At 29.9% G+C, this 10,599-nt stretch overlaps 1 protein-coding gene across 1 annotated transcript in view; it reads right to left on the bottom strand.

The window, feature by feature from the left end:
- Positions 1–10,599, bottom strand: part of LOC106475175 (collagen alpha chain CG42342-like) — a gene marked incomplete at its 3' end in the record, with an annotated part of 27,532 nt that overhangs the window by 12,094 nt on the left and 4,839 nt on the right. The window contains exons 3-8 of the mRNA XM_022379359.1: positions 10,483–10,527; positions 7,364–7,387; positions 5,066–5,098; positions 3,703–3,735; positions 1,530–1,601; positions 1,146–1,190 (exon numbers count right to left, since the gene is read on the bottom strand). Of these exons, the coding sequence (XP_022235067.1) occupies positions 1,146–1,190; positions 1,530–1,601; positions 3,703–3,735; positions 5,066–5,098; positions 7,364–7,387; positions 10,483–10,527 (252 nt within the window). The remainder of the gene's footprint in view (positions 1–1,145; positions 1,191–1,529; positions 1,602–3,702; positions 3,736–5,065; positions 5,099–7,363; positions 7,388–10,482; positions 10,528–10,599) is intronic.

Genomic DNA, 10,599 nt, shown 5'->3' with positions numbered 1-10,599 from the left:
CTACAGCTGAAGGAAAAGTTCAGCTTTGGCTGACCATACTAACAGTAACTTAGGACAAGACAGCACACAAACATAACTGTCACACTTATAGCGCACCTACAGCTGAAGGTAAAGTTCAGCTTTGGCTGACCATACTAACAGTAACTTAGGACAAGACTGCACACAAATATAACTGTCACACTTATAGCGCACCTACAGCTGAAGGTAAAGTTCAGCTTTGGCTGACCATACTAACAGTAAGTTAGGACAAGACCGCACACAAACATAACTCCTCCTTAACTTTAATGAATAATTTTTAATAATAAAAACATACAATGTTGTATATCTAAACCTCTTTTCCTGCCAAACTAGCACTGGTTTTATCTTTTTGTTGTTTTTTTATTTTCAACAACACAAAATTTGTAAAGCATACTGAACACTTTCTGCAACAATTTTTGAAACTCACTGTACAAAGTCAAAGTTTTCTTGACCAAACCTTATAATTCTCAATATATCTCTGGTGAAATTTATCTCCCTAGGAAAAGTAGTTTTTAAGATACAATCATTTAAAAATATGCATTTCTTTATAATCATCCCATAAATTCAGTATATTGGTACAAACTTTATATTTTTATGCTGTAACTTAGCTGTTAACTAGAGGGTGGCATGATATTTAGACTAAAAAGTTTAAGTTTTTTTTCTAGTCAATAGAGTTCAATCAGAAAGTGTTTTGTTTTCAGTTACTTGATTGATCTGCTGTGAAGTTGCACAAGTATGTTTATTTTTATACTAGTGTAGTATAGTTAGCATGGCTGTAAATGAGGCTTACACGTTACCACAGTGTTTAAGCTTGTAGAAACATGTTATTGTTAGTGGACAGGACATTAAATTATTTTCCTCACCATCATCTGAAAATTACGATAAACAACACCACAACAATGAAGAAGTTGAAATGCAACTACTTTAGCGATATATTTCATACAAATTACATCATAAATTTAACGTTGTATCAATAATGTGTTTATCTATTTTTACTGAAGTCACATTCTTAAAGGTTATTAATCGTCACTGACATAATCAAGTAAATCAACAAAGTCAAAGTTTAAAACCAAGCATCACAAAAAAGTTTCATAATTCAATACTTTAAAAATTGTAGTGTTACTTACAGGTAACCCCATTGGGCCTAAGTTTCCTGTGTTTCCCTTCTCACCCTATATGAAGAGAATTTCAATTCAGAATTAATTGCATCAAGATGTATATTTAGTGAACTTGCCATCCTGCCCCCATCTTTATTTTGTTTTCAGGGCATTTGTCTTTAGAAACATTTACAATATACACTTGTGATAAACAGATTATAATCACACCAGGAAATTTCACGTACTAGTTTATAGTTTCTGTTTTGAAATATTTTTGCTTTACTTTCCTGTATATACAAATAATTTTTTCTGATGTAGTATGTAGCTTCAGCAAAAAAACTCTAAAAGTAATGTAAATAGCCATGGAGACAAACAATTTAAACAGGTGAACATCATTAAGAACTTAGAACTTACAGGTTCTCCTTTCTCCCCATCTTTTCCTTTGTCACCCTTTATTCCTGGTGGACCCTGTATCCCCCTGATACCCTGACAAAATAATTTTTCATTATATTTGGTAAAAAAATTGTTAGTTACACGAAGAAATGTACAACAAGACTAAAGTTTTAAACCTTCAATCAAAAGACTTACCGGTACTAGGACTAAACTTATTCAGATGAAATACTGTGTGATGAAACATTATCTTTAAACAGCAACTTAGAAGTACAAACTATAAATCAAAATCAAACTGCTTAACAGCCACTTCCAAAAAAAAAAGGAATATACCTATAAAAATGGTGAAATAATTTAGTTGAAACAATGTGTATAAAAAATGTTTGTTTGTAAAAAGGGGGCTGTAGTGTTATATTACTTGTAGTTAATGACTGACATTTATCTGGGCATGTCATACTACATAATGTTGTCTAACATGTTACTATTGAATTGTTAACTATTTCCTGTCATACAACATAATGTTGTCTAACATGTTACTATTGAATTGTTAACTATTTCCTGTCATACTACATAATGTTGTCTAACATGTTACTATTGAATTGTTAACTATTTCCTGTCATACTACATAATGTTGTCTAACATGTTACTATTGAATTGTTAACTATTTCCTGTCATACTACATAATGTTGTCTAACATGTTACTATTGAATTGTTAACTATTTCCTGTCATACAACATAATGTTGTCTAACATGTTACTATTGAATTGTTAACTATTTCCTGTCGTACTACATAATGTTGTCTAACATGTTACTATTGAACTGTTAACTATTTCCTGTCATACTACATAATATTGTCTAACATGTTACTATTGAATTGTTAACTATTTCCTGTCATACTACATAATGTTGTCTAACATGTTACTATTGAACTGTTAACTATTTCCTGTAAAAAGGTGTGAAATATAAAATATCTGTTGATAGCTAAGGTTACGTAAAAAGTATTACAGCTGTAATTTAACATTAGATCTACAAAACATATGTATTACAGCTGTAATTTAACATTAGATCTACAAAATGTATGTATTACAGCTGTAATTTAACATTAGATCTACAAAACGTATGTATTACAGCTGTAATTTAACATTAGATCTACAAAACGTATGTATTACAGCTGTAATTTAACATTAGATCTACAAAACGTATGTATTAAACTACATATTACATCCTGTCTCACTGTTATTCTTCTGAACCAACTCCATAATACATAAGTTATGAACTGTGTTTATTTACTGATTCTGTCTGTTACTTAGCTATTAGAGTTCTATGAAAACATGTATTTAAAGTTTTAAAAAAATTGCTGCAGATATGTCTACTACAAACCACCTGCAACAGCTACAGTATAAATTTTCTGGTCACTTTGCTGATCAAAATTTTGTTGGGAGAAAATAGCCCTAAATGTTGTTTTCTGTAAGCCTCACTAAAAATAGCTTTTGGGTGTGAAGGTTATATTTTTTTCTAGTCTGACTTGCTAATGACCAGCTATCACCTCAACATATCTTTTAATTCATAACCGTGAATTTCAGCTTCATCAGTATCCCTTTTTTCTGAATAATTAAAGATGTTAAAAACATCAAAATGGGTTACAATTACATCTGATTAAGACATATTATAACATATTAATCTATGAGATCTTGTTCCCTTTTATTAGCTATATATTTGTGCACAAGCAATACTAAGGATGGGGCACACACACACATATATACCCAATTCAGTTTTATTAGTCATCAGGATCTCTAACAGTATTTTTGTTTTTATTAGGCAGGATTAGAGTAAATTCATCTATGAGACTTTGGCGATGATCAAATACATCACTCGAATAGGTTTGACCTTCCGAGTCCAAACTGTAATTAGATCTCATCTTGGTCAAGGAAAGATGGAGCTATAAGTTAAATATTTGTACTTGAAAAACTCAGAGTCATTCTATGAGATGCTATGCCATAGCTAAAAATTCATAAAACATGATTAACTAAAGTGTGATTAATACAAGCCTAATTGAGATATGGTACTACTAGAGAAGATTTCAGGGACAACACTTGGTTTACATAAGTAAGTAAAGTATCAAAACAAAGTAACTAGTAACTGAGTGGGATATTATTCAATAACATTTCAGTTGTTAAATTTTAAGTTTTATACTTACTGGTGGACCAGGTGGCCCTGGTGGACCTGTTATCTGAAAACACAAACATTTGTATGTATTAATTATATGTTTTAAGAATTCTTCATTTAACACATTAATGTGCAACCTGACACTAATTTATTAAAATAAATAAGATAAATCAATTATCATGATTTACACACTACAGTTGTAGTAAATCAATAAACATGATTTACACATTACAGTTGTAGTAAATCAATTATCATGATTTACACACTACAGTTGTAGTAAATCAATAAACATGATTTACACACTGCAGTTGTAGTAAATCAATAAACATGATTTACACACTACAGTTGTAGTAAATCAATAAACATGATTTACACACTACAGTTGTAGTAAATCAATAAACATGATTTACACACTACAGTTGTAGTAAATCAATAAACATGATTTACACACTACAGTTGTAGTAAATCAATAAACATGATTTACACACTACAGTTGTAGTAAATCAATAAACATGATTTACACACTGCAGTTGTAGTAAATCAATAAACATGATTTAAACAAAACATACATGGTAAGGCAAATGAACATATATTAAAGATTATCAACTGTCATCCTCAGGAGTTGTAATGTCAAAACAGGTAGAGTCGTCAACTTTTTGAAGGCCATAGATAGGCCATAGATAAACTGTACCAGTTTAACATTGAATATTATTTATGATTTTAACTTTATATACAAGTGCCAAAATACTATAATTAAGTAAAATACGTTATTATAAACATTAATCTGCAGGTTTCACAAGGGCCAGAAAAATATCCCAAAATATAAATCAAAGTGCAGGAAAACGTGGGTTGTTGAAAACTTCTTAATTGTAACTGTGGCTTTAACAACATAAAATGTTTTACAAATTATGTCTACAATACATAAACATATATTAATCTATTTCATTAGCTTTACTAAAGTAATTATAGAAATTTTACTACTAAACTGCTTGTTAGGCTTAGTTAACAAAAACACTATATAAATAAGCTTCATATATTTTAAAGATCTATATGAATGAAAGACGCATACAGTAAGTTACAAAGTGCCAGTATGATAAACTAATCAACACAATATCAGTTGCAGAATCTCAGTGTGATATCTTAATCAACATAATATCAGTTACAGAGTGCCAGTATGATAAACTAATCAACACAATATCAGTTGCAGAATCTCAGTGTGATATCTTAATCAACATAATATCAGTTACAGAATGCCAATATTATAGACTAATCAACATATCAGTTACAGAATACCAATATAATAGACTAATCAACATATCAGTTACTGAATGTCTGTATGATATACTAATCAATATAATATCAGTTACACAGTGTGTGTATGATATTGTACTTACAAAGTCTTTTGCTCCTTCTAGGCTCCGGCTATCCTGAAAAAGAAAATTAACATTAAGAAATATTATACCTTAGTATTCATCATGAAATCTACTCTATAGGATCACAATGTTTAATCACTTAGTTTTTTCTGTTTTTGTTAAGTAAAACAAGAATATATATCACAGTAAACTGATTAACCTTTATTAACCTTTAGTAAAATAGGTAAGATGTTTGGACGTATGCATATCTTATACTTTTACATTCCTGAAAGCTTGTAATATAGTAAAATAGGTAAGATGTTTGGACGTATGCATATCTTATACTTTTACATTCGCGAAAGCTTGTAATGTAGTAAAATAGGTAAGATGTTTGGACGTATGCATGTCTTATAATTTTACATTCGCGAAAGCTTGTAATGTAGTAAAATAGGTAAGATGTTTGGACGTATGCATATCTTATACTTTTACATTCGCGAAAGCTTGTAATGTAGTAAAATGGGTAAGATGTTTGGACGTATGCATGTCTTATACTTTTACATTCCTGAAAGCTTGTAATGTAGTAAAATGGGTAAGATGTTTGGACGTATGCATGTCTTATACTTTTACATTCCCGAAAGCTTGTAATGTAGTAAAATAGGTAAGATGTTTGGATGTATGCATATCTTATACTTCTACATTCCCGAAAGCTTGTAATGTAGTAAAATGGGTAAGATGTTTGGACGTATGCATGTCTTATACTTTTACATTCCCGAAAGCTTGTAATGTAATAAAATAGGTAAGATGTTTGGACGTATGCATATCTTATACTTTTACATTCCTTAAAGCTTGTAATGTAGTAAAATGGGTAAGATGTTTTGACGTATGCATATCTTATACTTTTACCTTCCCAAAAGCTTGTAATGTAGTAAAATGGGTAAGGTGTTTGGACGTATGCATATCTTATACTTTTACATTCCTGAAAGCTTGTAATGTAGTAAAATGGGTAAGATGTTTGGACGTATGCATATCTTATACTTTTACATTCCTGAAAGCTTGTAATGTAGTAAAATGGGTAAGATGTTTGGACGTATGCATATCTTATACTTTTACATTCCTGAAAGCTTGTAATGTAGTAAAATAAGTAAGATGTTTGGATGTATGCATGTCTTACTCTTTTACATTCCTGAAAGCTTGTAATGTAGTAAAATGGGTAAGATGTTTGGACGTATGCATATCTTACACTTTTACATTCCTGAAAGCTTGTAATGTAGTAAAATAGGTAAGATGTTTTGACGTATGCATATCTTATACTTTTACATTCCTGAAAGCTTGTAATGTAGTAAAATGGGTAAGATGTTTGGACGTATGCATGTCTTATACTTTTACCTTCCCAAAAGCTTGTAATGTAGTAAAATGGGTAAGATGTTTGGACGTATGCATATCTTATACTTTTACATTCCTGAAAGCTTGTAATGTAGTAAAATAAGTAAGATGTTTGGATGTATGCATATCTTACTCTTTTACATTCGTGAAAGAAAACCTGAGTCTATTCAGTTTTTTTTACTAAATTTAACACATGAGTTTTGATCATTTTTTGGTGGTAAGTTTTGATATAAAAACATATAAACTCACACTGGGTAACAAAAACAACTAAGACCTAGGTTTTAAAGATGGTCAGCAGAGATAGACCATTGCTGCAGATTACAACCCAATGAAGGTTTACACGATTGTAGATGTGGATGATGGGAGAAATCTAGGAGTAGCTTTCACATATTTATACTCTATTCCACCAAGGTAGAAGTTGAGCATCAAACATAGCAAGGTTTTAACAAATCATCTTTCATGCTTAATGTTACAGTTTAGGAATTTATTAACCCAAGTACTTTTGGAAGTGGAACTACCTTCATCAAGAATAAATGTCCCTGGTGAAGGAAAATCCACTTTCCAAAAGTGTTCAAGATGCTAACTTTTCCTCTTGATCCTGTGTGCTTTGGAATATCACGAGATTAAGAAATCAAATATAGGAATATAAGTACTAGTGTTTCAAATCATGGAAAGGCTAGAACATTCTGTAACATTTAAGTTAATCAATTACATTCAATATATATCAGAAAATTTTGAACATTCTTTTTAGTTCTAGGAATATACAAAAATACTTGTGAAAAGTACCGACTCTGTGAGCTACGATTTCTAGATTCTGTGTTCTGAACATACATAAGGTAATAGAAAACACGTTGAAAGAAGAAATTCCACCCATTAATAAAATAAAACTTCCAAACAAAACTCAGCAAAGAAGACTAAATGAATAAAAATGTCATTATTTAGAAATCTTCAACTTACCTGTTGAATATATCTCACAGAAGACTGTTAAAAAAGAAATATTAAACCATTAATTAATCTAAAACTGATACAAAATCTGAAGAACAAACAGAATACTTTCTAATTACAAAACTATTTTTATTCATACAGATAACAAAGACAGATATTACACTAAGTTACAAGTTTGTCATGAGGCCAATATTTAATAAATTTTGATGAAAGAATGCCAATTCACATGTAATTCTCATATTGCAAAGTTCTTCTAAGATCAAAATAAAGCCAAAATAACAATTTTTTGGGGAAAATCCTAAATTTTAGTAATCTCTCAGAAAGACAAGCCAAGTTATCTATAAAAATGTTAAGGTCTCTGATCAATGAATAATGGATAAAATGTTAAGGTCTCTGATCAATGAATAATGGATAAAATGTTAAGGTCTGATCAATGAATAATGGATAAAATGTTAAGGTCTCTGATCAATGAATAATGGATAAAATGTTAAGGTCTCTGATCAATGAATAATGGATCAAATGTCAAGGTCTCTGATCAATGAATAAAATGTTAAGGTCTCTGATCAATGAATAAAGGATAAAATGTTAAGGTCTCTGATCAATGAATAATGGATAAAATGTTAAGGTCTCTGATCAATGAATAATGTATAAAATGTTAAGGTCTCTGATCAATGAATAATGGATAAAATGTTAAGGTCTCTGATCAATGAATAATGGATAAAATGTTAAGGTCTCTGATCAAAGAATAATGGATAAAATGAAACTTTACATCACCACACAAGTGTGTGTTTACTGTGAACTTTTGATACAAATTGTAATATCTGGACCTCGAACTGAAACTAAAATGGATTTCAAGGTGCTTATTACTGCTACAAATTGTAATACTTGGACCTAGAACTGAAACTATAAAGGATTTCAAGGTGCTTATTACTACTACAAATTGTAATACTTGGACCTAGAACTGAAACCCTAAAGGATTTCAAGGTGCTTATTACTGCTACAAAATGTAATATGTCAGCTATAACCATCCACCAATAGATCTGTTCCCATTCTCTTGGTTTGTTATGTTTCTATGTCAGCTATAACCATCCACTAATAGATCTGTTCTCTTGGATTGTTATGTTTCTATGTCAGCAATAACCATCCACCAATAGATCTGTTGTCTTGGATTGTTATGTTTCTATGTCAGCTATAACCATCCACCAATAGATCTGTTGTCTTGGATTGCTATGTTTCTATGTCAGCTATAACCATCCACTAATAGATCTGTTCCCATTCTCTTGGTTTGTTAGTTGAAATTTCTATGTCAGATTTTTCTTCATTTAATTTTGCTAAAGAATGTTTTCTAACTATTATAAATGTTGAAGTTCTAGAAGATAAAATCTGACAAGAGAACTTAGAAGTACACTGTTAAGTTTTGGCAGATGATATCTAAGGACTTTAATGTAAACTATGATGTTTTTAACATACGAGATCTGAGAAAAGGACTTGCGTGTAATTATTAAGATTTTTCTGATGAAATCTTACAAGAGATCCTACATATAAGTAAGTTAAGACCTTATAATTAGACCTGAGATATAAATAAACATTTTGATGTAATCTTCGACAGAACATACCAAACATAATTCTGTTGTGTGTTTTCCATTAAAACTCTAAATCAATTCATATTTCCAAAACTGATAACCTGAAGCCACAATATCCTTTACAAATCTCCAGATAAATGTCAGTAACTGTTTCTCAAAGATCACTAGTTCTGAATTATTAGTTTTTAAATATTTAACTGACAATATATTTTAATATATCTTTTACTTTTTCATTAAGTGTTAGTTTTGATGCTATTTTCGACTCTGTTTTTGCTAAAATTGTACTGCTTATTTATAACATCTTTTTTTTTTATCTTTTAAAATGATCTCATGAAACTGTCTACAGTCAAACTCAAATACAAAATTATGAAAGTATCTGGACATAATGTTGAAGTAAGTCTTATTTCAAAAGATCACATATAAATATTGTAATTAACCAATCAACTGTGCTAGCAGTATGTTGTTTCTGGTTTGAAAAGTGATACTGGCATCATTTGTTAATATTTGTTAAATATTGGAAACAAGAAGACAGCAGCTGAGAGAGGCCATACATTAGTAACAAGAATTTAATAAAAAGTGAGTGTTAATTATATTAAAATCTTGCTGCTTATCAACCATAATAAGGCACTGATCTTAAAAACCAATAAATGTGTATGACTGCAATCAAATCTCACTGCTTCTAGTTCTTGTTGAGCCAGAAATCTCAAGATTCTAACTTTGAGTAAGTATCGTTAAAAAATGCACAAGCAGTTAAAGAGAAAACATAATGTTGAGTAAAGATTAAATAATAAAGAATGTTTAATTTTGTTATTGGAACTTGCATTTTTGTAATCTTGGCAGAGTTTCTAAATATAACCTTAAAGTATTCAATTTTTTTCTAGAATAATAAGTGGGTGTCTGGGATATTTCAAATATTATAGACATTAATTCACACTACAAATATTCAGAAATCAAGATATGTTTAATATCTTTGTCCAAGTAAGGTTTTTCTAGGTAAAAGTTTGTTTTAAATAAATTTTGTATGAGGCCTGATTTTTAGTACCAAAATTACTCTGAGTTGATAATTGATAATGATTTGTTCTCTCATGACAAAAAATTTTATTATCTCATCAACGCTTTTCTTTCCTCAGCTTAGTTGTAACGTATACTTAAATATATATTTTAAAATATCATATCTACACTTGTTTTCAATAAATGATATCTAGTATTAAGTTGCATAACAATTTATCATCAGGAAAGTCATCATGCACACACCTATCAGAATATCACTTACAATTAAACTATCACAATCTAAAAAAGATTGTAAATTTTGGATGCTGTGTATTAATCTTCAAGTAGATATCTAGATCTACAAAACATAGATAATACAAATTGTGATAGAGAAAAGTTACTGTCTATTAAATTTACTTTAAAGCAAATAAGATATGAATTACTCTTGGAGAAAATACTTAGTTTTACGTTGCGTGTATATATATACAAAGTCAAACCAAAGCATGCACACATATATTAGTATATATCATGCATGGTAAATGTGACCACTATACCTACCGTAGCACCTTTTTCACCTTTGCTTCCATCCCTGCCTGCTTTGCCCTATCACCATGCAAAGTGACAAAAAAAGTAAAACAAAACACACAAGTTACTTTATGTGTACAGAAGATATAG

The sequence above is a fragment of the Limulus polyphemus genome, unplaced genomic scaffold (genome assembly GCF_000517525.1).
Source record: "Limulus polyphemus unplaced genomic scaffold, Limulus_polyphemus-2.1.2 Scaffold8181, whole genome shotgun sequence".
Lineage (NCBI taxonomy): Eukaryota > Metazoa > Arthropoda > Merostomata > Xiphosura > Limulidae > Limulus > Limulus polyphemus.
This window is presented reverse-complemented; position numbering and strand designations above follow the sequence as displayed.